Source organism: Saccopteryx leptura, chromosome 3 (assembly GCF_036850995.1).
Source record: "Saccopteryx leptura isolate mSacLep1 chromosome 3, mSacLep1_pri_phased_curated, whole genome shotgun sequence".
Taxonomy (NCBI): domain Eukaryota; kingdom Metazoa; phylum Chordata; class Mammalia; order Chiroptera; family Emballonuridae; genus Saccopteryx; species Saccopteryx leptura.
This window is the reverse complement of record NC_089505.1, coordinates 242,347,161-242,370,316: the sequence shown is the minus strand read 5'-3', so window position 1 is coordinate 242,370,316 and position 23,156 is coordinate 242,347,161. Positions and strand designations below refer to the sequence as shown.

The 23,156-nt window shown below is 48.2% G+C and overlaps 3 protein-coding genes across 7 annotated transcripts; 1 reads left to right on the top strand and 2 right to left on the bottom strand.

Annotated features, from left to right (window-relative positions):
* Window positions 1-47: 47 nt before the first annotated feature.
* Window positions 48-2,779, bottom strand: MRPL53 (mitochondrial ribosomal protein L53). Its single transcript, XM_066377921.1, has 3 exons — window positions 2,651-2,779; window positions 2,445-2,557; window positions 48-2,337 (listed from the first exon to the last, which is right to left on the bottom strand). The coding sequence occupies exons 1-3, from the start codon at window positions 2,740-2,742 to the stop codon at window positions 2,216-2,218; spliced, it is 327 nt and encodes a 108-aa protein (XP_066234018.1). The 5' UTR covers window positions 2,743-2,779; the 3' UTR covers window positions 48-2,215.
* Window positions 2,780-2,846: 67 nt separating this feature from the next.
* Window positions 2,847-13,188, bottom strand: CCDC142 (coiled-coil domain containing 142). 4 transcript variants are annotated; one of them, XM_066377917.1, is made up of 9 exons: window positions 12,121-13,188; window positions 11,427-11,513; window positions 11,202-11,348; window positions 10,934-11,064; window positions 10,749-10,862; window positions 5,159-5,243; window positions 4,740-4,917; window positions 4,401-4,600; window positions 2,847-4,259 (listed from the first exon to the last, which is right to left on the bottom strand). In XM_066377917.1, exons 1-9 carry the CDS (start codon window positions 13,175-13,177, stop codon window positions 4,000-4,002), a joined length of 2,259 nt encoding a protein of 752 aa, XP_066234014.1. In that variant the 5' UTR covers window positions 13,178-13,188; the 3' UTR covers window positions 2,847-3,999. The 4 variants fall into 4 exon arrangements, with proteins under 4 accessions (XP_066234014.1, XP_066234012.1, XP_066234015.1 ...); XM_066377915.1 differs by having other exon boundaries at window positions 5,129-5,243; window positions 11,202-11,336; XM_066377914.1 differs by having other exon boundaries at window positions 2,848-4,259; window positions 5,129-5,243.
* A 166-nt stretch (window positions 13,189-13,354) lies between these two features.
* On the top strand, window positions 13,355-22,184 carry TTC31 (tetratricopeptide repeat domain 31). Of its 2 annotated transcripts, none has more exons than XM_066377920.1 (13): window positions 13,355-13,478; window positions 13,629-13,717; window positions 17,046-17,148; window positions 17,264-17,493; window positions 17,655-17,738; window positions 18,485-18,541; window positions 18,866-18,946; window positions 19,057-19,251; window positions 19,579-19,630; window positions 19,714-19,804; window positions 19,892-20,033; window positions 20,240-20,341; window positions 20,494-22,184. In XM_066377920.1, exons 1-13 carry the CDS (start codon window positions 13,355-13,357, stop codon window positions 20,824-20,826), a joined length of 1,683 nt encoding a protein of 560 aa, XP_066234017.1. In that variant the 3' UTR covers window positions 20,827-22,184. The 2 variants fall into 2 exon arrangements, with proteins under 2 accessions (XP_066234017.1, XP_066234016.1); XM_066377919.1 differs by having other exon boundaries at window positions 20,491-22,184.
* The last annotated feature ends 972 nt before the right edge of the window (window positions 22,185-23,156 follow it).

The window sequence follows — 23,156 nt, the reverse complement described above, 5'->3', positions numbered from 1 at the left end:
AAACCAGTGACGAGCAACCACCTTTTCCTATAACCTACAGTAAAAAAAAAATTCTTTATTGCAATGAAGTACATGCAGATACACACATACACATGCTTTATATATCTATATATACCACACATATATTATAGATTCATAATTATATACTTAAAACTTGTTTTGTTTTTTTCTTTGACAGAGATAGAGGGAGAGTCAGAAAGAGGAACAGATAGGGACAGACAGACAGGAAGGGAGAGAGATGAGAAGCATCAATTTGTTGCGGCACCTTAGTTATTCATAGATTGCTTTCTCATATGTGCCCTGATGGGGGGTGGGGTGGGGTGTGCTACAGCAGAGTGAGTGACCTCTTGCTCAAGCCAGCGACCTTGGGCTCAAGCTGGTGAGCCTTGCTCAAAACAGATGAGCCCACACTCAAGCTGGCGACCTTGGGGTTTCGAACCTGGGTCCTCCACGTCCCCATCTGACGCTCTATCCACTGTGCCACAGTCTGGTCAGGCAAAACTTAAGTGTCTTAAGAGAATTATTTCCCATTTCACATGCCCATGCACTGATACTTTTTATTCTATTTTACTTTATTAAAGGCTGATTTAACCCCTTTTAAATTGATTTCATGATCCACACAGATACTGGACAGTATCTCAGTATGAAAAGTACTTAAGGCACTGTTCTCTGAAACAAGTAGTAGTGAGTGAGATATAACCAGTGATGTACTTTGGAGAAATAAAATTAAGCAGCAGCAAAAATGAGAAAAAAGGAGACAGGGTAGGAGAATGCAACAATAATACAGGAGAGCGAATGAGAATGAACAGAATATTTCAAAAGTTTTTTGTTTAAGATAGAATATTGTGGCCTGACCAGGCGGTGGCGCAGTGGATAGAGTGTTGGACTGGGATGCGAAAGACCCAGGTTCGAGACCCCAAGGTTGCCAGCTTGAGCGAGGGCTCATCTGGTTTGAGCAAAAGCTCACCAGCTGGAGCCCAAGGTCGCTGGCTTGAACAAGGGGTCACTCGGTCTGCTGTAGCCCGGGTCAGGGCACATATGAGAAGGCAATCAATGAATAGGTAGGGTGCCGCAGTGAGGGATTGGTGCTCGTCTCTCTCTCTTCCTGTCTGTCCCTCTCTTTCTCTGTCCCTGTCACAAAAAAAGTTAAAAAATATATAGTAAAATGTTAACAATTGTTATATCTAAATGGTGGTTATGTATGGGTTCATTAACTAATACTTTCAATGTTTACAGAAATACATTTTTCTTGTATGTTTATATTTTATATGTAGTCTATAGTTGATTTAGAATAACAAAAGTTAGGGGGAAATAAAAAATAAGCTGCTGTCAATAAAATAAAAATATAAAGAATGAGGAAGTCAGGGGGAGAGGCAAGTATATGTGTATATAAGATTATCAATTCTGCCTGACCTGTGGTGGCACAGTGGATAAAGCGTCGACCTGGAAATGCTGAGGTCGCCGGTTCGAAACCCTGGGCTTGCCTGGTCAAGGCACATATGGGAGTTGATGCTTCCAGCTCCTCCCCACCTTCTCTCTCTCTCTCTCTCTCCCTCTCTGTCTTTCTCTCTCTCTTCTCTAAGAATGAATAAAATTAAAAAAAAAAAAAGAAAAGAAAAAAAAAGATTATCAATTCCATTTTGGACAAAGGGTGTTGGTGGGATTTGGAGAAAATCGGTAGTAGGTAACCTGACTATAGCACAGAAGTTGAGATTAAACCCAAACAGAAATGCAGGGTCTAACCCGAGAGAGTAGTTCAAGTATGGCAGAAGATAAGATGCCCCAAAAATAAATAGAGAAGAAAAAGAAGTTCACCTATATGGTTAGGGGAAGAAAAAGGAGAAGTTCCACAGGGTGTGAATTAAAAATGGCAAATGCTTCTGAGATGGAAATATGAGAACTGAGGGCACAGCACTGGATTTAACTAATAAGAGTAAGAGGGACCTTGAGTGAGTGGTGGAAGGAGCCACATTTGTTAAGCAGTGAGCGGTGGTTATAAAGTTAAAATATATTCAAGTTTGTCCATATCCCTCCCGGATCTTGTCTTGTCCCAGAAACATTGGTTAGATTTGTAGTCACAGGGCTCTTATTTGCGGGGACGGGGCGCTCTCTGTGGCTCTCCAGATGGGGATTTGAATGATTAGATCAAGCTTTTCTTGGATAAGTGTCTAGTAAGTCCCAGGCTAAAATCGGCTCCTAGGTCTCTTACGCGCTGTTAGCGGCCTGCACCAGCGCCAGGCTTGTCCGCGCTCCTCGCCTGGAGGTGGGAGGCGAAGGCAGAGAGCATTTCTTGGGCGGTAAGGTGGGCGCCGCGCATAATCAGGCGATGCCCGTCTCCTGTGGAAGAAACAAACGAATCAGGTACCGGAAGGGTGACGGGGCCGAGGGGGCGCGGGCTGCCTGCCGCCTGCCGCCCCTTCCCCAGGTTCCCCAAACGAGCCCACCGAAAAGCACGTCCACGCGGGGCTCGGAGCCGTCATGCCTCACGTCCGCAACCACTGAGCAATTTAAGTTGGTGGAGCGGACCCTCTCGCTGCTCACCGCTTGGAGGAAGGCCCTGCATGGGGGAAAGCGCCGTGAGCGCCGGGTCCAGCGTGCTGGGCCCCCGCAGGAAAGCGCGTCCCTTTGCGTTTCCACTCCTCCCTCCTACCTCGTCGACTCGACGTTCTTCTCGAAGGGGCAGAATTGAACCTGAACCTGCTTGACTGCTCGGAGCCCTAGGCGAGCCAAGGCCGCCGCCATGGTAACCCTCGCCCCGGAAGCACTCGCCTGGACAGCAGTGTCGTCAGTGAAGGAAGTTGTGCGTCGCTGCGCTCCGCAGGCCCCGCCCCGGCCTCGGCGTGTGACGGACTCCCAGTCGCGAGTGGACCCACTGCACGAGTGGAAGAGGCAGGCGGGAAGGAATAGATGGTTTCGGCACAGGGTATAGATTGCCCCAAAATAAGCGGTGAGCAAATATACTGCTTACAAAAATTAGGGGGTATTTCAAAATGAATATGAAGCGATAAAAAAAAAGCATTTGATTTTTTTATTTATTAAGAACATCAGAAAAGCAAATCACAAGTCAAAGAAAGTTCTTTGATTATGCAAATGAGATGCAAAACCACATTTTATTTCATTGGTGAAAATGCACTATACAAAAGACTGAAAGTACTGGAGTATCTGCACTTCCCTGACCCCCTAATTTTTGTGAGCACTGTACTACCTATCATTTATAGCCTTGTTGTACCTCAGTATAGACAATAAATACAGTGTAAAAGCCCTTGCATCTGGCTCCAATACCTCCATCTTCCGCTGCCTTTCCACTTATGGTCCCTGCTATGCCCCATCTACGTTAACACCATCTTAAGTGCCGGTCCCTTCCAAGGAGGACACCATCACCATGACAGGGATTATGCACCTACCAGGAAGTGAACCCGACTCATGTCATTGAAGATTAAACATGTTGAATTCTGAGTAACCAAAGCTTAACGTGAAGGGCCTGCAGCCCAGTATGCTTCAATGGCTTAAAGTGGTAATGGGGAGGAGAGTACAAAGTAATACAGCCCTTGGAACAGGTCCAGTTGTAGAAATGACTGTTTCACCTCTGTGGTTCCTAATGTATTAACTTTGTGTTTAGCTTGGCTCTGGGGACTTAAGAGGAAGTGGCATCTAGACTCTTGATTTCTATTGCTTTTTCTCTTTACCTTTCCTCTGGGACCTAATGCTATAGTCCTCCCAGCGTCTAGCCCTGAGATGTTTTCACTGATGTAGAATTAGGTCCGAGTTTCCAGAGATGCTGACCTCCAGGTTCCAAGCTGTGGTTTTCCCATTTACTCTGGATTCCAGGTACTGGAGTGATTCTTAGCTGTAAGTCCAGGCTCTGTGAAGTTTGTGGTTCTCGGGTATGCTTTCTTTTGAGCTTACAATTGTAGTCTTCTTTAACATGCAGTTCCAAATGTTTGGGCTTTCTCAGCCAGAAATGCAGAGCACTGGCTTTCTGGCTGTTGATCAGGCTTCTTAGGATTCAGGACTGGTCCCCAGGCAAGAAAGAAAAGGCCAGTGCCAACCAGAGCGGTGCTGGTGCTGCCTCAGGGCAAGCCAGGCCTGCTGATTTCCCACCAGATAAGCCTGAGGGCTAGGTCCCTCACCCCACAGTGTGCTTAGCAGCTGAGCTGACTGGGGTGGAGGTGCTCCAGGTCGAAGAGAGGGCTCCAAGCTCTCCAGGCTGTTGAGGCTGCTGCTGGGCAATTCCAAGGTCTGGACTGCATTACATGTACCTGGTAGGGCAGGAGTGGAAGGCAGGTGGCTGCAGGGGTAGGTTTGCTGAAAGGAGGTCAGTGATGAGCATGGGGATGGGGCACTTAGGTTAATGAGTGAGGGCCAAAACAGCCTGGAGTTGAGAAGGGGGAGTGACTCACAGCAACAGGAAGGACTTCTGTGGACTTGAGTCTTGGGCAGGGGCTGTTGCAATAGACACAGCAGGGCTCCATCCAACTGCTGGAATATGCTGAGCATGAGCATAGTCTGGCGAAGTTCAGGGGACAGGCCCCACTGTTCTTCTTCCAGCAACTCCCGGACTACTCCAAAATCTTGTCTGAGCTGCAGTGCCCCCTGCAGGCTGAAGGCCGAGGGGGCATACAATGTGGCCACCTGACATGGGTTTCCCTAAACTGCTCTGTCCCATCTATCCCCTTCCCTTTTCTAGTTCCATTCATTCCCCTGCCACTACCTCTACGCACTACTCCTTTTCTCCCCACCTGAATCGGATCCTATGGGTGAGGATGTGGTCAAGCCAGGCACCTAGGGTGGCTGTCAACGCCTGGCCAAGGGCAGGGGCCTGGGCTGGTGGTGGCAAACCCTGCAATCCTTGCAACACAGGCTCCAATACAGTGCGGATCACCAACCGAGCATACTCACTAGGAATTCTGGGAAGCTCTGGAGTGAGAGAGAGAAAGGACAGAATATAAGACTACTAAGATGTATTGAGCATATAATGGAAAGATTGGGGGAAGAGGAAGGGAGTAGGATTTTCCGTGTGTGTGTTGGGAGAAGCAAAGTTAGTGAGGACAGGGATGGAGAGGAGTGAAGTCAGGATTTGGCCGGGATACCCCCTAGGAACCCTGGGGATTCTGGAATGAGGAGTTACCAAGACAGAGACGATGCCGCCAGTACCGACCCCGTGGCATGTGAAGTTCGAAGCCTTGTGTAGCTTGTTTATGACATTCTCGAAAAAAGTAACTTAGTGACTCTTCAGGCAGGAGCTGTGGGGATAGGTAGAGAGTAAAAGGGGCTTATCTATTAGGGCCTTGTCAAATTCTGATGCTCCTCTAAATCTAAGGTATTTAACCTGGCATCCACGAAATCCAAGAACAGAATTGTATGCATAATTGCATGGGCTCAGGCATTTTCTAAGGAGAAATGCCATTACTTTTATTGGGTTTTCAAAGGTCTGAACCCAGAAAAGATTAAAGACACTTGCCCTAGGGTTATCCTACTTTGCCCAGCTTGGTTCAGAGGATGGAAATCCTCCGGGTTAATTTTCTTCTATAGGAACATTAATAGAAAGAGAAAGAAAGAGATACCCTCACCACAACTAGTGTTCAAAAGCAAATGCTGCCTGACCAGGTGGTGGTGCAGTGGATAGAGCGTCGGACTGGGATGCGGAGGACCCAGGTACGAGACCCTGAGGCCGCCAACTTGAGCACGGGCTCATCTGGTTTGAGCAAAAAGCTCACCAGCTTGGACCCAAGGTCGCTGGCTTGAGCAAAGGGTTATCGGTCTGCCATGGTCAGGGCACATATGAGAAAGCAATCAATGAACAACTAAGGTGTCACAACAAAAAACTGAAGATTGATGCTTCTCATCTCTCTCTGTTCCTGTCTGACTCTCTCTCTCTGTCTCTGTAAAAAAAAAAAAAAAAAAAAAAAAAAAAAAAAAAAAAAAAAAAAAAAAAAAAAAAGCAAATGCTTGGGAGAGGCTGAAGAAAGGGGAATTGTATAATCTTCTGGCTATCATCTATGAAAGGAAGGCAGGAACTGCGTGTAGATCAGGAGCAATGACTATAACTTTCTGAGATTCAGGAACCTTTGGGATGTCCTAACACCGAGTATTTTGACAGCAACTTGCATTTCTTCAGAGCAGTGTAACTTGCAAAGCAAGAAAAGGCCTATGTGCCGGTTTTGGTTTAATAGTTTTTGTTTTTGGAGGGGGAGAAGATGGCATAAAGAGGGGGTCTCTACAGCCCATCTTGGAGGAGAACCCCAAGGAATGGGGCATGTAGTGGCAGGTTCTGTAAAGAAAAGGCGACTAAATGTCAGCAAGCCTGAAGAGAGGAAGGAACCTGGAGGGCCAGGCATGGGGGTGAGGGTGGAGCACATGTGGTTCCTGGTACATATCCTGACAATAGCCTCTCTAAATCCAAATGCTTCTCTCTTCTCTGGAAAATCAGAACCCCCTCCTTCCTTATTTATGCCAAGGAAATTGCCCCTCTGTCATATGATATTGGTAAGGAATCTCTGCACTCAACACTCAGGAAAAACAAGGTCACATGATGAAATAGTCTTTCTCTCTGGGACATTACAATGCAGTTGGGGAGAAAACTCACAACACTGTATTCTTTTTCATCCCAGTGTAGTATGTGGCGGAATGCCCAGAGCAGACACCTACTAGTGCAATCACCAGGCAGAGAAGCAAAGCATCACTGTCTCCTCCTGTTCTTACCATGGCTTCCTATTACTCATGAGATAAAGTCTGAAATCTGTGGACTAGTGTTCAGTGCCCTCCACCTTTTTACTCCTCCACAATCTCCCATTCCTACCCCAGATTGTGTGTGTGTGTGTGTGTGTGTGTGTGTGTGTGTGTACATGCAGGTGTGTGCGCGCACACACACACACACACACACACTACATACAAAGGGAGCTTCTACTTTTGTCAGGCCGTCTCCCCAATACTCCCACAAGAAACTATGAACTTCCCACCTCCAGTAACTCCTGTCACCCTTCTGAGGCTGCCAAGCCACCACTTTAAGCCATAGGCCTTGTAAGGAGCTTCTGTCACCACATTCCCAAGAGAGTCTTCCCTCCTCAGAATTCCCGCTACCATCACTTTCCACCTTACTCACGAGGAGCTGACTTTGGGACATGTTGAATTGAAGAAGGCAACAGAAAATTTAAGTGGAAATGCCCAAGAGGCAGATGCACATGGTGGATTAGGGCTAAACTGGGGTTGGGGGTGTGTGGGTCCACAGCATCAAGGCACTGTGGGTAGCAGGAATGCAGACAGAAAGGAGCAGAGGGACAGGACTGAACTCTATAGCTATGCCCTCATTCAGGGCACAGCTGAATAAGGTAGGAAGAGGAAACAAGAGGCATTTCCATAGTAGGAATAGATAATATGCAAAATGGGGAATAATGAAAATAGAAGTATAACAGTTTTATTTATAAGTTTAGAAGAAAATAAGAAAAGTTAGAAGAAACAGTCAAGAGTAGATGAAAGTTATTCCATGTTCACAGACTGGAAGAATGAACCTAGTTAAAATGGCCATATTACCCACAGCAATATATACAGATTTAATACAACCCCATCAAAATCCCAATGTCCTTTTTCTTTAAAGGAACAGAACAAAAAAACATCAGATTTATATGGAACCGCAAAAGTCCCTGAAAAGCCAAAACAATCCTGAGAAAAAGAACAAATCTGAAGGTATCATACTACTTGACTTCAAATTATACTACAGAGCTACGATATTCAAAACAGCATGGTATGGCAGAAACACAAGTACACAGACCAATGGAACAGAATTGAGGGCCCAGAAATAAAACCACATGTACGTGGGCAAATAATTTTTGGCAAAGGAACCAAAAATGCAATGGAGAAAAGAAAGCCTCTTCAATAAACGGTGCTAGGAAAATTGGAAAGCCACATGCTAAAGGATGGAACTAATTACAGCTTGCCCCCATGTAAAATTTAATTCAAAATGGATCAGAGACCTAAATATAAGATTTGAAACACACACACACACACACACACCTGAGATAATAAATTGCATAGAAGATGCCCTGGCTGGGTAGCTCAGTTGGTTAGAGCATTATCTGGATACACCAACGTTGTGGGTTCAGTTCCCAGTCAGGGCACATACAAGAGTCAACCAATGAATGCATAAATAAGTGGAACAACAAAATTGACATTTCTCTCTTTCTCTCTCCCTCTGTCTCTAAAATCAATTTTAAAAAATGTTAAAATAATTTGTTTAAAAATAAGAAAGAATCAAGTATTAGTTTCTGAAATCTGAATCAAGCCAAACATTGAGGCAGAAAAGAAAGCTGAAGCATTTGATTTCAAAGGTATGAAAATTGGAACAAATGGTTATATTTTTTTAAATGGGGAGCACAATTGTGGTTTGTTTATACTTGGAGATTAACTGAATACTCTTTTGAAACATATTAAAAGCATCTGATTCCACATAAGAAACTTTGAAAAGTATAACAGGGGAAACAATTCTGCTTCTGTTTCCCTGGGCCCTCTGTAAGTACTTAGGTGGATGTGTCTGGGTGAAAACATGAGTGTTTTTTTTTAACACCCTTTGATCTTTCCGCATACCCACATGAAACCCTATAGCTCTATTTTTGACAACACAATCATTCTACAGTAACTAAAAAGCTGTCAGTAAAAGTGGATTATTATTATTATTGTGTGTGTGTGTGTGTGTGTGTGTGTGTGTGATATAGAGAGAAACAGAGAAGGACAGACAGACAGGAAGAGAGAGAGATGAGAAGCATCAATTCTTCATTGTGGTACCTTAGTTGTTCATTGATTGCTTTCTCATATGTGCCTTGATGGGGGGAGGGGCTACAGCAAGTGACCCCTTGCTCAAGCTGGTGAGCCCACGCTCAAGCCAGTGACCTTAGGGTTTTGAACCTGGGTCTTCTGCATCCCAGTCCAATGCTCTATCCACTGTGCCACCACCTGGTCAGGCAAAAAAGTAGATTATTAAATAAACAACTGAAAAAAAATAAAACCTGTTTAACCACAAAGAACAGGTTTCCTTGCCAACATTCAAAGTGAAAAAACCAAAGCAATGCAAATACGGAAACTGTTATATGCTGGGCAGCCCCAGTTGACCTTTTAGTGATTGGTTTTCGAGCTTCATTGAAATATTTCTACAATTTAACCCAATATAGTCAGACTTTAATATATTTTGCTGATTCCTCAGATACAAATTTATCAATGGGTATTGAAACTTCAATGGAAATCACCTGGGCTCTCTGTGACAAAAATTATGAATTTCCTATAAATGTTGGAGGTGGTCCCAACTCCATAAAAAAATAAACTATTTGTTCAATGAATGTTAAAAAAATAAAAAGAAAGCCTGACCAGGCGGTGGCGCAGTGGATAGAGTGACGGACTGGGATGCGGAAGGACCCAGGTTCGAGACCCCGAGGTCACCAGCTTGAGCGCATGCTCATCTGGTTTAAGCAAAAAGCTCACCAGTTTGGACCCAAGGTCGCTGGCTCGAGCAAGGGGTTACTTGGTCTGCTGAAGGCCAGCAGTCAAGGCACATATGAGAAAGCAATCAATGTACGACTAAGGTGTCGCAACGAAAAACTGATTATTGATGCTTCTCATCTCTCTTCATTCCTATCTGTGTATCCCTATCTATCCCTCTCTCTGACTCTCTCTCTGTCTCTGTTAAAAAAATAAATAAATAAAATAACAATAAAAAATAAAAAGAAGGGGTAGATGAAAGTTACCCCTGTGGAACAGGAATCAGAGGTGGGAGTGGGGGAAAACTGAAGTGCTATTGTTTTCATTAGAAGCTTTCTAAAGTTACATTCTATTTCATTTTAAACTATCGACATGTATTACTTTAATAAAAATACACATTACGCCTGACCAGGCAGTGGCGCAGTGGATAGAGCCTCGGACTGGGATGCGGAAGGACCCAGGTTCAAGACCCCAGGGTTGCCAGCTTGAGCACGGGCTCATCTGGCTTGAGAAAAAAAAAAAAAAAAAAAAGCTCACTAGCATGGATCCAAGGTCACTGGCTCGAGCGGGGGGTTACTCAGTCTGCTGAAGGCCCACAGTCATGGCACATATGAGAAAGCAATCAATGAACAACTACGGTGTTGCAATGAAAAACTGATGATTGATGCTTCTCATCTCTCTCTGTTCCTGTCTGTCTGTCCCTATCTATCCCTCTGTCTGACTCTCTCTCTGTCCCTGTAAAAAAAAAACACCACAACACATTACATGTTTAAAAAGAGGAGACATTATATTAAAATTAGTAAATAAAATGATTCAATCACTTATATTGCTTTTTCTCTACAAAGTAGACCTCAGAGTAACTAAATAATTAATGAGGGCAAGTTTCACTTTATAGGAGTAATTAAAATAATAAATGAAAAAGGAATTGGAATAAAATCACTTTGCACCCCCTAATGAAATCATGGATCTAGGCAATGATCATCAATGGCTGTTAATAAGACAAGAGCCTGACATAGGTAGGGGGGATGGATGGAATATCTAGATGAAATAAAATTGACTATGAAATGATCACTGGTAAAGACTTTGTTGTAGGAATATGGGGTTTTATTTTATTTTCTATTGTTGTATACATTTCCATAACACAAAGTTAAATAGAACAAAAAATAAAAAGCAAAAAAGATAAATTTAACAGACTCCAAGAAGATTCCAAGTCACTAAGATGTTCTGCACCTCATACCCCCAACTCTAAAGCTGGCCACTATCAGTGTCCCTGCTCTCCTCACCTGGATCTGTATTGTCAACTTCCGGATTTCCAGGCCCAGCTGCTGCTCCACCTCCAGGGCCAGGCTTTCCTCTGAGGCCAGTCTAGACAGAGCTTCTGCCGCCTGTACTAGAGGCTTTGGCAGAAATAGGGAATGAGGTTTGAGCACAGCCTAGGCTGCTCCCCTCCCCATCCCTAGCTACTTACAGGCAAGTCCTTCTGGATCAGAAGCAGGAAGGAACCAGGGGCCCATGCTGCCAGATGCCGCTGAGCTCTGCCCCAAAACCAGAGCAAGGTTGTCTGCAAGGTGCAGAGCCCCAGGGCAAGGGGTGCAGGACCTGGGGAGGGGAGGGACAAGTATCTGAGGGGTCATGGAGTACCTTTGGGAGGAGCCAGGCTTCAGAACAGAGTGAAAGGATAAAGGAGATATCCTCCACTGTTCTCCTGTTGCCCCCACCCCAGCCATTTGTCTCACCTGGAGGCTGACAGAGGAGCAGCCCTGACTTGGGCTCTCGAAGGACATCCAGGACGGGAGGGAAAAGCTGTTTCAGAAGTTCAGTGGCATGAGAGGATGAGGAAAGACTTCTCTGATCACCAGCAGATCCCAAGGCTTGGCAGAAGACTGAGGATGAGGGGGTATGGTTTGATAGGGAAGGGCCAACTGGGGTTTGTGTCACTCCCAGTGTGCCTTCCTTCTCACCTTGGTCCCAGTTCCAGATAAGAGACTGATGATATAGACTGTGACACAAAGAAGCCAGCTCCTTCTCACACTCCTGTGGCAGGGATGCTAGTGGGAGAAATGACTCTGGAGCCTGCAAACAAGGCCTCAATTTTCTACAATGACTGTAAGAGGAGGAAGAGAGGAGGCATCCCCCAAGACTCAAGGCTGCGGTGGAAAGCAAGACTTAGCCTTTTTTGTCAGAGGGTGAAAGGGAGAGAGAGGAGAAGCATTAACTCGTAGTTGCATCACTTGAGCTGTTCATTGATTGCTTCTTATACGAACCTTGAAGGGAAGGGAGGAGCCGGGCTCTGGCAGAGCCAGTGACCCCTTGCTCAAGCCAGTGACCTTGGGCTTCATGCCAGCGACCTTGGGATTCAAGCCAGCTACCATGGGATCATATCGATGATCCCACACTCAAGCCAGGGACCCAGAGCTCAAGCTGGGGACCTCGATTCCAGTTCAGACACTCTACCCACTGCGCCACCACCAGTCAGGTACAAGACAGCCTTGAAAGCTCAGAATTTATAGTCTGAACCCTGGGGTGGAGGTTGGTGCCACAGGTGTCCATTCTAAAGTCTCTACTTTTGTAGTCAGGCTGGCAGGTGAATGAGGTGACTAGGGAGAAGGAAGGGATTCCAGCCTTATGGAACACTCACACAAGGCCATCACTTACCCTGATCCAGTGCCTGAGTCAGCTGCTGTGCTGCTGCCCTGGGGTCTCTCCAAGGTCCTAGACTTAGATTAAGAGTCTGAGCACAGGCCGCCCATAGCAGGGTCCAGTACTGGCTCCACAGAGCTCGAGCCCCTCCAAACCCCAGTCCATTACTGGCGGAACCTGCCAGGTCCCCCATCAGGCCCAGGAGCCCTGGCAGCAGCTCCCGCTCCTCACAGCATAGCCTGCGGAGCTGGTCCCGCAAGCCCGATTTCCTGAGCGCCTCATTCAGCCGATATGCCATCTGGCAACCCCTTTCCCCCGACAGGAGGCAAAGCACACGGGCCGGGGGAAAAGGGCGCGCTGCCCCTGGGACGTGGCTTAAGGCTTTTTCCTGCAGCTGATGGTAGGTGGGAAGCACCTGCAGCAGGTCGGCCAGTTGGGACGACAGGCCGGGGCTGGGGGGCGCACGACCCAGAGCGCGAAGCTGCATCTCGATCACAGCATCCAGGCGCTGGGCAGCAAGTCCGATGGGGCGCGCCAGGAGTAACGGAGTTTCCCTAAGGCCGGCTCGCGGGACTGCCTTTGGGGAAAGCTGCAGCAGGTCGCGGCAGAACTGGTACAAGGGGCCGGGGCTGGAGGCCGGCGGGCCAGGACTCAGCATCCTTAGGAGGCGCACGGCCGCTTGTAGGCGGCGGGCGCAGTCCCGCGCTTGGTGGAGCTGCTCCCGCTCGCGGTGCAGCCGCAGCAACACGGCCCGGAGACGCTGCAGCGCGGGAGGGATCGGCCGGGCGGAGGCCGGCTCCTGCCTCGGGTCTGCAGCGCTAGCTTCATGGTGTTCTCCCGTTTCCGCCGGCGCTGTCCACCACGGCTGCCCTCCCAGAGCTCCGCCGGGCCGTGGGTCCCAGCAGGGGATGCTCCCGGCAACCGGCAGCCCAGGCCAGCCACCAACGTTCCCGAGGGGAGCGCCCACCCGCCTTCCCTCCCACTGCTTCTCCCCTGCGGCCCCGGCCAGCGCCCACAACTGCGGCTCGGGACCGAGCCGAGGCAGGTCACCTGAGCCGGACGCCTCAGCCATGGGGCTGCCTGTCCGAAACCAACCTAATGATTCCCACTGGCCGTTACCACCCAACAACGCCCGCCGTAGCCGGGACTCCGCCCTATCCTAAGAGCCGTCATTTCTTGTGCGGGAGTCGCCGGAATCGTTCTGAACTCTCTCGCGCTCCGTAGTCGGAGACTTCTGCCCCTAACAAAGATGGCTAACCACTTTGCCCTACCCCTCCCTTCAGCCCACCAAGTATGCGACTGTCTTTCACTTTCGGGTCACTGTGGACGGGAGATGGCGCCGATTCCGGAGACGGTGGGGCGAATTAAGCTAGGTGAGCAGGTGTGACAGAAACGGAGGGATCCAGGAGGGCAGGGGCAGCCCCACTTGGGTCTGTTTTCAGTAGGATTTTGAGCTTAATGCGGTGATTGAGGGCTCCGGCCACTCCATCCCCCTGATGCTCCGTTGCTTTCCTTTCCTGTAGACTGTCCTCTACGGCCTGGCTTCCCGCTGGGGGTTGCTGCTATCCCTAAACTCTGTAAGGAATTCGGTCCTGAGGACTACGGCCAAGAGGTAAGAGGAACTCCTAGATCCCCCTCGCCCTGTTTCTGTTTGTCACGCCTCTTTTCAACCTGCTGTACTGAGCCCCGCCACTGCCGGAGCCGCGCTGGGCTCCGGGAACTCTGGAGAGACCCGGCCCCGTGCCCCTGAGCGCGCGGAAAGGAGCGGGGCCGAGGCGGTGGAGACCTCAGTGAACGCTGCGGGGATAAATGCTTGAAAAGTGGGCAGGGAGGGGCAGGCTAGGGTCTCTGGGTCAAGGAGGTGGGAGTGGGTAGCAATAGTTCCTTGGAGAAAGGTACTATGACAAGAGGAAGCTGTGTGAGCAAGGACACTGAGGCAAGTAAAGTTAAAAGAACATGGAAATGAAGCCTGACTGGAGGGTTTGGTTGGAACAGTAGGAGATAAGGTGGGAAAGAAGGCAACGAAAGGTTTGAAAGGCCTTGCCCAACACAGGGTTTGGATGTTCTCAGGTAGGTGATAGGGTTATTGAGGGAGGGACAGGATAAGATTTAGGAACACTGAGAAGCTATACAGTACTTCCAACTGATTCCTAGTTATCTCTAAAGACATAGTTATCTCAAACTCACAAGTGCATAAGTCCATTCATCATCTTTGCAAATTGGTTGCTTTTCCTCTAATCTTAGTTTTACTTGATAACACAAACTTCCATCCAATTGCTTAATCCAGAAACCTGAAAATCATTCCATATAGTACTCCCTTTCTTTTATCTCACACTAAAATCTACTTCTGAAATGTCTCTTAAATCAAACCCAACATTTCCATCCCTACTTCTGCTGCCACTGCCTTAGTTCAAGAACTCATTCTCTCTGACCTTCTAACTAAACACTCTATCCCTAAACTTCCCCAGTAGTATTTTATTTGAATGTTTCACTTCCCATATCAGGCCCAGTCCCATCACAGACAGGACAGAGTTCAAACTCACACTGTCAAACAGAGTTCTTCTGATATAGCTCCTAGCTACATCTCTAGTAGAATCATTTTCTCGTCAATCTCTCTGCCTTTGCTCATTCAGCACACACTCATTAAGCACCAATTATGCACCTAAAACAGGCAACGTTTTAGGTTGGGATGATAGTAAATCAAACAGACAAAAATCCTTCTCTTAAAAATAGATTAGAGCCTGACCTGTGGTGGCGCAGTGGATAACGCGTCGACCTGGAAATGCTGAGGTCGCCGGTTCGAAACCCTGGGCTTGCCTGGTCAAGGCACATATGGAAGTTGATGCTTCCAGCTCCTCCCCCCTTCTCTTTCTCTGTCTGTCTCTCTCCCTCTCTCTCTCCTCTCTAAAAATGAATAAAAAAAGAAAAAAAAGAAAAAAAAATAGATTAGAAATATCTAGGGGGGAGCAGCCAATCAATAAAAAAAATTATATAGTATGTCAAATAAAAGTAGTACAAAGAAAAATAAAGCAAGAAGGGGGATAGGGAGCACTGAGTGGAGTTGAAAGATTTCATGTTTTAAAAGGAATGGTCAGAGAAGGCCTCTCTATGAAGGTTTAAGCAGAGGTCTGAAGAGGACAAACGATTAAAAGATTGAGCCATTAAAAAAAAAAAAAAAAAAAGATTGAGCCATTCACTGGGGAAGGAGCATTCCAAGCAGAAGAAATAAGTACAAGAGTCCTGAGATGTTAGAAGTGAAGCTTCTCAGTGCACTTGGTGTGTTGGAGGGACATGAAAGGAGATCACTGTAGCTGGAGGAGGGTGACAAGATGATTCACGAAGGTACTGGGGGCCAAATCGTGTGGCCATGTAGTGAATTAAGATGGTAGCGTAGAATGTGTTTGGGGCAGAGGTGGAAGTCAAAGAAGAGGGATTTTAAAGATATAGGGAAAGATATATAGGGAAAGATATATCTGAATGGTAGGCATATCCTGGGGAGGCTGCCTAAAATGGGTCCAGAGCCTGCATTATTTATACCTAAGTTCCAGTTTTGCAAGTTGAAATAAACCCACCAGGATATTGAATTTGAGACTAAGACTTGATGAAAGTGCCCAGCAATATAAATGAAGAGACTGTTGAGTCAAGACTGTCTCCTGAGGGGAACCCTGGATCTAAAATTGTTTAGAGGCTGACCATATCTCAGTCATCTGAAGTCCTGCCTGTGCATTATTTTAGCACTCTGGAGTTTCATGTGGCTTCTAAGTTTCTCAGTCAGGGGCCCACTACTGACTCAGGGTCCACTCTGCTTAGGCCTGATTAGCCCCTTAGGGACACGATGATTCCTGTCCTTCTTAGCTTACACTAACTGAGAAAACAATTCTCATCAGAACCACAGAATATACAGGCCTGGCCTTGAAGAATCTTGCCTTACTTTGTGAATGAGGAAGTTGAGGTCCAGAGAGATTCAGAAACTTGTCCAGAATCAAACAGCCAGGTAGAGGCTGAGCCAGAGCTAGGATGCAAGCAGCTCTGCTCGCACACAGTGCTCTTTCCAGTTTCGTAGTGCCTCACCAGTCAAGAGCCCAATAAAAAGCAACAAACAGGCTCTATATTGTGTAACACAGTCTGTGTGAGCACAGCTTGGTTGAGAGAGGATAGAGATAATTGAAAATGAAAGGGTCTTTGAGGGGGATAGAATTGGAACTGGATCTTGAAGGTGAGACAAGGAGTAGTAAGAAAGAAGCTCAAAACCAGGAGGGGTTCGAGGACCACTGCGGGAAGACCCCAAGGCCAGGAGGAGCCTGGTATCAGAGGGAGGATGGCAAGGGAGGATTACAAGGGAAGATTGGAAAGGTTGGCCAGGAGCTTTTTGGAAAGTTCTAAATCCCAGGCTGAGAAGCTAGATGCCAGCATGTGGCCTTGGCAGTGGGGAATTACTGGAAGTTTCTGAGTTAGGGAGTAGTTGTCGAGAGCTTGGTTTTGGGGACAAACATGAAGTGCAGGGGAGAGACCAGCCAGGAATTGCTGCGCTCATTTAAACATGAGATAGCTCCAGGTGGATTATATGTGGGCTGTTCATATTCAAGGACATGATGGGACATACCTGGAAGAGCAAGTAAGAGGACTCCATTTTAGGTGCCTCAGTATGGGTGACCTAGTGGCAAGTCAAGGGGAGGAGATACAGGATGGTAGAGAAGGCTGGGCTGAAAGCCACACTCAGCCCTTGTAGAGGCAGGACAGCAGTGAAGGGATGTGATACACCATGAAACCAAGAGCAGTGTGTTTGGAAGTGCTGCGCAGGGAGAGGTTGGCCAGCAAGGTTCTCCAGGCTGGGTGGCTGCTTTGTGGTTGCCATGGTGGAGGGGTCAACCCAGCCAAGCCCCTTGCTCTCTCCCAGAGCTCTGCCCCGACACCAGCCTCCCCTCCCCTCCTCCTCCCAGGACATAGTGGATTTTCTTCGACGGCTGGTGGAGAGTGATCCCCAGGGCCTGCACCGGATCCATGTGGATGGGAGCAGCGGGCGGCTGCAGCTGTGGCACCATGGTGGGGAGTGAAGGGCCGGGCCCAGGGATCAAGGCTGGTGCCCTGGGGAGGGCTGGCCCTCAGATGCTCCCCTCTCTCATGCTCTTCTCTCCTTTCTCTTTCTCCTTCCTGACAGATCACCTTCTGGAACATTTCTGTGATGAGGGGAAAACAACTAAACAGAGTGACAGGAGCAAGGGGACTGAGGGACCAAGCACCTACTGTGGTCTCCAGAAGTCCTTTTTGTGCCCTCCCCAAGGGTCTAAGCCCTGCTCTCAAAGACCCTCTGCCGTGGCATCCTTTCCCAGTGGCTCAGACAGCCTGCTTCAGGTGGCCATGCCCCAGAAGCTCCTGCTGACTGAGGAGGTGAGACTGTCTGCAAGGGGCTTCACCTTCCCTGGGGTTCTTTCAATCCCCTAATTCCCATATCTATATTCTCCCTTAATCTGGGCCTTTCAAGATCCTTCATACTGCTTGCCTCTCTTTTGCTTTCCCTCTTTTCCTGTCATCTGCCCTTCTTTCTCCAGGAAGCCAACCGCCTGGCTGAGGAGCTGGTGGCTGAGGAGGAGCGCATGAAACAGAAAGCAGAGAAGAAGCGACTCAAGAAGAAGGTAGCAGGAGGGCAGAAGGAGCAGGAGTCAGAGTGATTTGGGGGAAAAAAGAGGGAAGCTTCCTGAGAACAGGAGAGCACTCATGGTGGCCTACAGTGCATCGCCTTGCCAGCAGGGCCCAAGGGCTACAGGGACTGGAGGGGCTCCCAGAGGCCTTGGCGTCTGTACTGCCTCGGTTGGACTCAGCCTCCCGCTTACTGTGAAATGTCTGTCTGGTGACTCTCTTGTCTGCTTTTTTACTTATAAAATGAGGATAACACCTACCTTCTAGAATTTCAAGGATTAAATGAAACAATGTATGCAAAACTCTTAGCTTAGTACATACGTAACAGATAATATGTATTCTACATCAGTGGTCCCCAACCCCCGGACCTCTGACTGGTACCCGTCCGTGGGCCATTTGGTACCGGTCTGCAGAGAAAGAATAAATAACTTACATTATTTCCGTTTTATTTATATTTAAGTCTGAATGATGTTTTATTTTTTAAAAATGACCAGATTCCCTCTGTTACATCTGTCTAAGACTCACTCTTGACGCTTGTCTTGGTCATGTGATACATTTATCCATCCCACCCTGAAGGCCGGTCTGTGAAATATTTTCTGACATTAAACTGGTCCGTGGCCCAAAAAAGGTTGGGGACCACTGTTTTACATGAAGAATTGGTCTCAAGATACAAATTGTGTGTGTGTGTGTGTATGTATTTAAGTATAGGGCTCAAAGTACATCCTCCTCATTATTATTACAGCGCCAAAAGGACCAAAAGCGACAGGAGCGCATGGAGCAGGACAGTGGGGAGCCCAAGGTGAGTGTTACAGGCAGGAGTCCAGAGCACCAAGTGCCAGGAAGGTGGGAACTCAAGGCATGTGGGCCCTGGCTGGGTGGCTCAGCGAATAAAATGTTGTCTGGGTATGCTGAGGTCATGGGTTTGATTCCCAGTCAGGGCACATAGGGGATGCAATCAGTTAGTGCACAACTAAATGGAACAATGAGTTGATGCTTCTCTGTTTCTCCCTCCCTTCTTCTCTCTCTCGTTCAAATCAATGGAAAAATTAAATTAAAAAAAAAAAAAAGGCATGTGGCTCCCTCCAGGTGATCCCAACTCTATACCCATCTATCTTCCCTCCAGGTTGAGGCCACCCCAGATGGAAATGGGAGCCCTCCATCCAGCCCCGGGAACCCAGCTCAGGGACAGTGTGGTGAGGAAGAGGTGAGGGCCCCCTTTCTTCCTCTCTTGGTCTCTGCCCACCCCTACATCCTCCTATTCTAGGACATACTTCATCCCCACCCCCCGTCCTTTCTTTCCTTTTTTTCTCACAGGATGCACTGGACCTTTCTAGCACTTTTGTGTCTCTGGCTTTGCGCAAGGTTGGGGATTGGCCCCCTAGTACCCTCAGAGAGAAGGAACTGAGCCAGGATCCCCAGGGCAAGAGCCTGGACCCTCAGGAGAAGATGGGCCAAGAGGAAGGGAACTCTCCAAGAGAAGAGAGCTGCAGGCAGAGTCCTAAGGCAGAGGTGAGGTGGGCAGAAGAGCCTCAGCTGGAACCAGTGGGGGGGGTGCCGGAGGGCCTTGGGAAGTCACGTGATCTAAGGGTTGAGGGCAGTGACCAGTAGAAGGAATTCTCTGGCCCCAGGATTAAGACACCTGGGGTGAAGCTCCATCACTGACTGACACCATGGCCCTGTGTGTTTTCTGGGCAGGATGGTAGGGCTAATAGCATCTTGCAGAGCTGTCATGAGAGTCACATGAGTTGGTTGATGCTAATTTTAATTATTGTTTGAACAAGAGAATTTGGGGAGGCTGAGACCCAAGTCCGGCCTCCCTTTTCTCTCCTTCCCTAGGCATCTCCAGGACTGCTGGCAGCTGCCTTAGAGCGAAGCCAGGAGCTGGCAAGTAAGATTCTTCCTCTCTCCTTCCTCACCCCACCCTCCCTGGGGTAGCCCCATATGAATCTTCTCACCCTCTCTCCTCACCAGAGTTGGGTACTGGCTTTGCCCAAAATGGTTTCTACCACCAGGCCGTGGTCCTCTTCACCCAGGCTTTGAAGCTCAATCCCCGAGACCACCGGTAGGTACGGGCTTGGCCACCATGCTGGAGGGCAGGCCAAGGAAAGGTGCTGAAGACCCGGACTTTTGGTCACTTTGTCTTCATTAGGTTATTTGGAAATCGCTCTTTCTGCCATGAGCGGCTGAATCAGCCAGTGTGGGCCCTTGCTGATGCCCAGGTAGCCCTTACCCTGCATCCCGGCTGGCCCCGGGGCCTCTTCCGCCTTGGCAAGGCCTTGATGGGACTGCAGGTAATGGGTCTGACATTGAGGAGGAATTTTTGTGGGATGGGGTGGGGGTTGGGTCTACATTGGCATTTTCTGGGTAACCTTAATATACCACAATGTCAGTGTACTAGGAGTTGGGACCAGTTCGGGAAAAGCACTTTTAAGTTCCTTGATGCTCCCTTTGCCCCAATACCTAAACTGTCCTTTTTCTAATCACTCTGGGACCAAAGCGCTTTGAGGAGGCAGCTATTGTATTCCAGGAGACTCTGAGAGGCGGGTCCCAGCCTGATGCAGCTCGGGAGCTCCGCTGTTGTCTTCTGCAGCTCGCTATGGTAAGGGAACTAGGCCCATCTTCTGGAGGGGCAGCAGGGAGAATTGGCTGTGATTGCAACACTGAGCTGGGCTGCCTTCTGCCTCAGTGGGGCAGGGGATGTGCTGCTAGAAAGGAGTATATTAGGTGCCTCTCCCTTTCCCTTCTCAGCAGGATCAGCAAGGAGGATACACTACACCAACTGCATCAGCTGGGTTTCCCCAGCCATTTCCACACACTGAGCCATGGGCCTCAGGCCACCTCTCCCTCAGTCAGCCTCGAAGCGCTGGTCCAAGGGCCTCTGGCTTTCTGTCTCCACCCTTGCATTATCCACCATGTCACCCTAACCTCTCCAACTGGCCCCTCCCCCAGACTCAGAATAGAAGACCTCCTCTCCATCCCCAGGACCCCTCCAACTGGCCCCTCCCCCAGACTCAGAATAGAAGACCTCTTCTTCATCCCCAGAACCCCTCAAAGAACTGGGGCATCCTAGGACCTGGACCCTAGCATCTACCTCAGGCCAGATGAGGGAGGACCTGTCCCTTATAGGACAAGGAAGGCCATGTGTGTATCCCATAGGCATGAGGGACACTGTGTGATTGCTGTTCCCTGCATATTTTGAGACTTTGTACTCTAAAACCACAGTTAGAGACATCCCTGGTAGTCATTCCTCTTGCCACAGAGACCTTCTGATGAGAGAAAGGAGCCCTATGTCCACTGAAACGGCCTTTCTTTGGTTCTCTAGCGGATGGCTGCTTCTAGGGGTAAAAAGGAAAAATGAAATCCACCAAGGCTCAGGAGGGAACCATACAAAAGTTCAGGTTTTCAGACTATGATAGGCTCATCAAGAGGCATTTGGGGCTGGCTCTGCTCTTGTCCCTGAGGGACTCATTCAGTAGCCAGAGCTTTGTGCTCAGAAATGGGGCCATGGTGATGAATAAGGCTGAGTCCTGCTCTTCACCTTGATGGGTACTAATCCCAGTTCTCACCCTGTTTTCTCTAGCCCCAGCCCCTCATGCCTTGTTTCTTGTTCACATTTCTGTGCACATTCTGACCTATCCTTTGTCCAGTGGTCTGATGCTCACCTCCTCCAACTGCTGGAAGATTTGCCAAGGGTTTGCACTTAGAAATTCTCTTACCAGCACCTGCTTGGAGCTGGCAGAGCCTATACATTTCCCCACTTGCCCACTGCTGGCTCTCCTGCTGATGGCCTCAGCAGGCACCCAGGTTGCTGCCACCTTGGCCATGCTCTTTCTCCTCTCCAGCACTGGGCACTATTACTAGTCTTTCCCTGTGTGCACTTACTCAGTTTTTCCACCAAGGGTCATTGCCCCCAGAGGTGGCTATAATTCTCTACTTCCTGGGTAAGAATTATGAGTTCCTTTTGGTTTCTCTGAGTTCCTGGCAGCTGCCCCGGGCTGATTCCTCCCTATCCCTGCCTGGAACTTGCACCTCATTTAAATGTGGATCTGAAGAGGACTTTTAGGCCTCCCAGAATGCTTTTCAATGAGGAACCGTTCCATCAGGATAAATGATTCCTGTTGCCTTCTGGGTCTTTGCTCAACACCATCCTTACCTGGAGATAAGGAGGTGTTGAAACTGTATAGTAGGATGAAATCTGCCATTACTAGTGGGGTCACCTTGGGCAGGTCTCTCAACATCTATGCCTCAGTTTCCTCATCTGTAAAATCCCTACCTCACAGGGCTGATGTGAGGACTAAAAGAGAAAGAAAATACCAAGTGCCTGGTACATACTGACTTGAATAAAAAAATTTTTTTTTCTGCAACTATCCTACATATTTATGACTCCACATTGGGAAGAGAGGAGTATGAGTGAACTGCTGCTTATTTCACAGAATACAGTTCTGGGATGGTAGCTCAAAGTGGTCCCTGGACCAGTAGTATCAGTGTTACCTGAGAACTTGTTACAAATGCAAATTCTCAGACTCCATCCTAGACCTTTAAATTAGAAACTGCAGGGCAGGGGCCCAGCAATTTGTGTTTCATTAGTTCTCCACGTGATTCTGATGTACCCATCCAGAGGCCATTTTGACAGGATAACAGGACAGGTTTTGTTTTGTTTTTAGAGGAGAGAGAGAGAGAGAAAGAGAAGAGGTGGGGGGCAAGAAGTATTTAGTTGCTTTTTGTAATGTGCCTTGGCCAGGCAAATCCAGTTTTTTTGTTTGTTTTTTTGTTTTTTGTTTTTAGAGAGAGAGAGAGGGATAGACAGGGACAGACATACAGGAACGGAGAGAGATGAGAAGCATCAATCATTAGTTTTTCATTGCGCATTGCAACACCTTAGTTGTTCGTTGATTGCTTTCTCATATGTGCCTTGACCGCGGGCCTTCAGCAGACCGAGTAACCCGTTGCTGGAGCCAGCAACCTTGGGTTCAAGCTGGTGGGCTTTTTGCTCAAACCAGATGAGCCTGCGCTCAATCTGGCGACCTCGGGGTCTTGAACCTGGGTCCTCTGCATCCCAGTCCAATGCTCTATCCACTGTGCCATCACCTGGTCAGGCGGCAAATCTGGTTTTGAACCAGTGACCTCAACATTTCAGGTGGATGCTTTATCTACTGCACCACTACAGGTCAGGCTTGATAGGACAGATTTGAGTTTTGTTTGTTCAAGGCTTGATTACAAGAGGTGGCAGCACAGCTAGAATTTAGGAAGCCTTAAGTGGCTTATGGCTCAGAACCAACTGGCCCCTACCTTCCTAAGTAGAATTATTTGTCCTGGAATTTCTTTGCTTGTGCCTGGTTCAGAGTGGGGATGGGGACAAGTGGTTAAGAGATGATTATATTAGTGACTCCACCAGAGACCGCCCACCTTGCCTT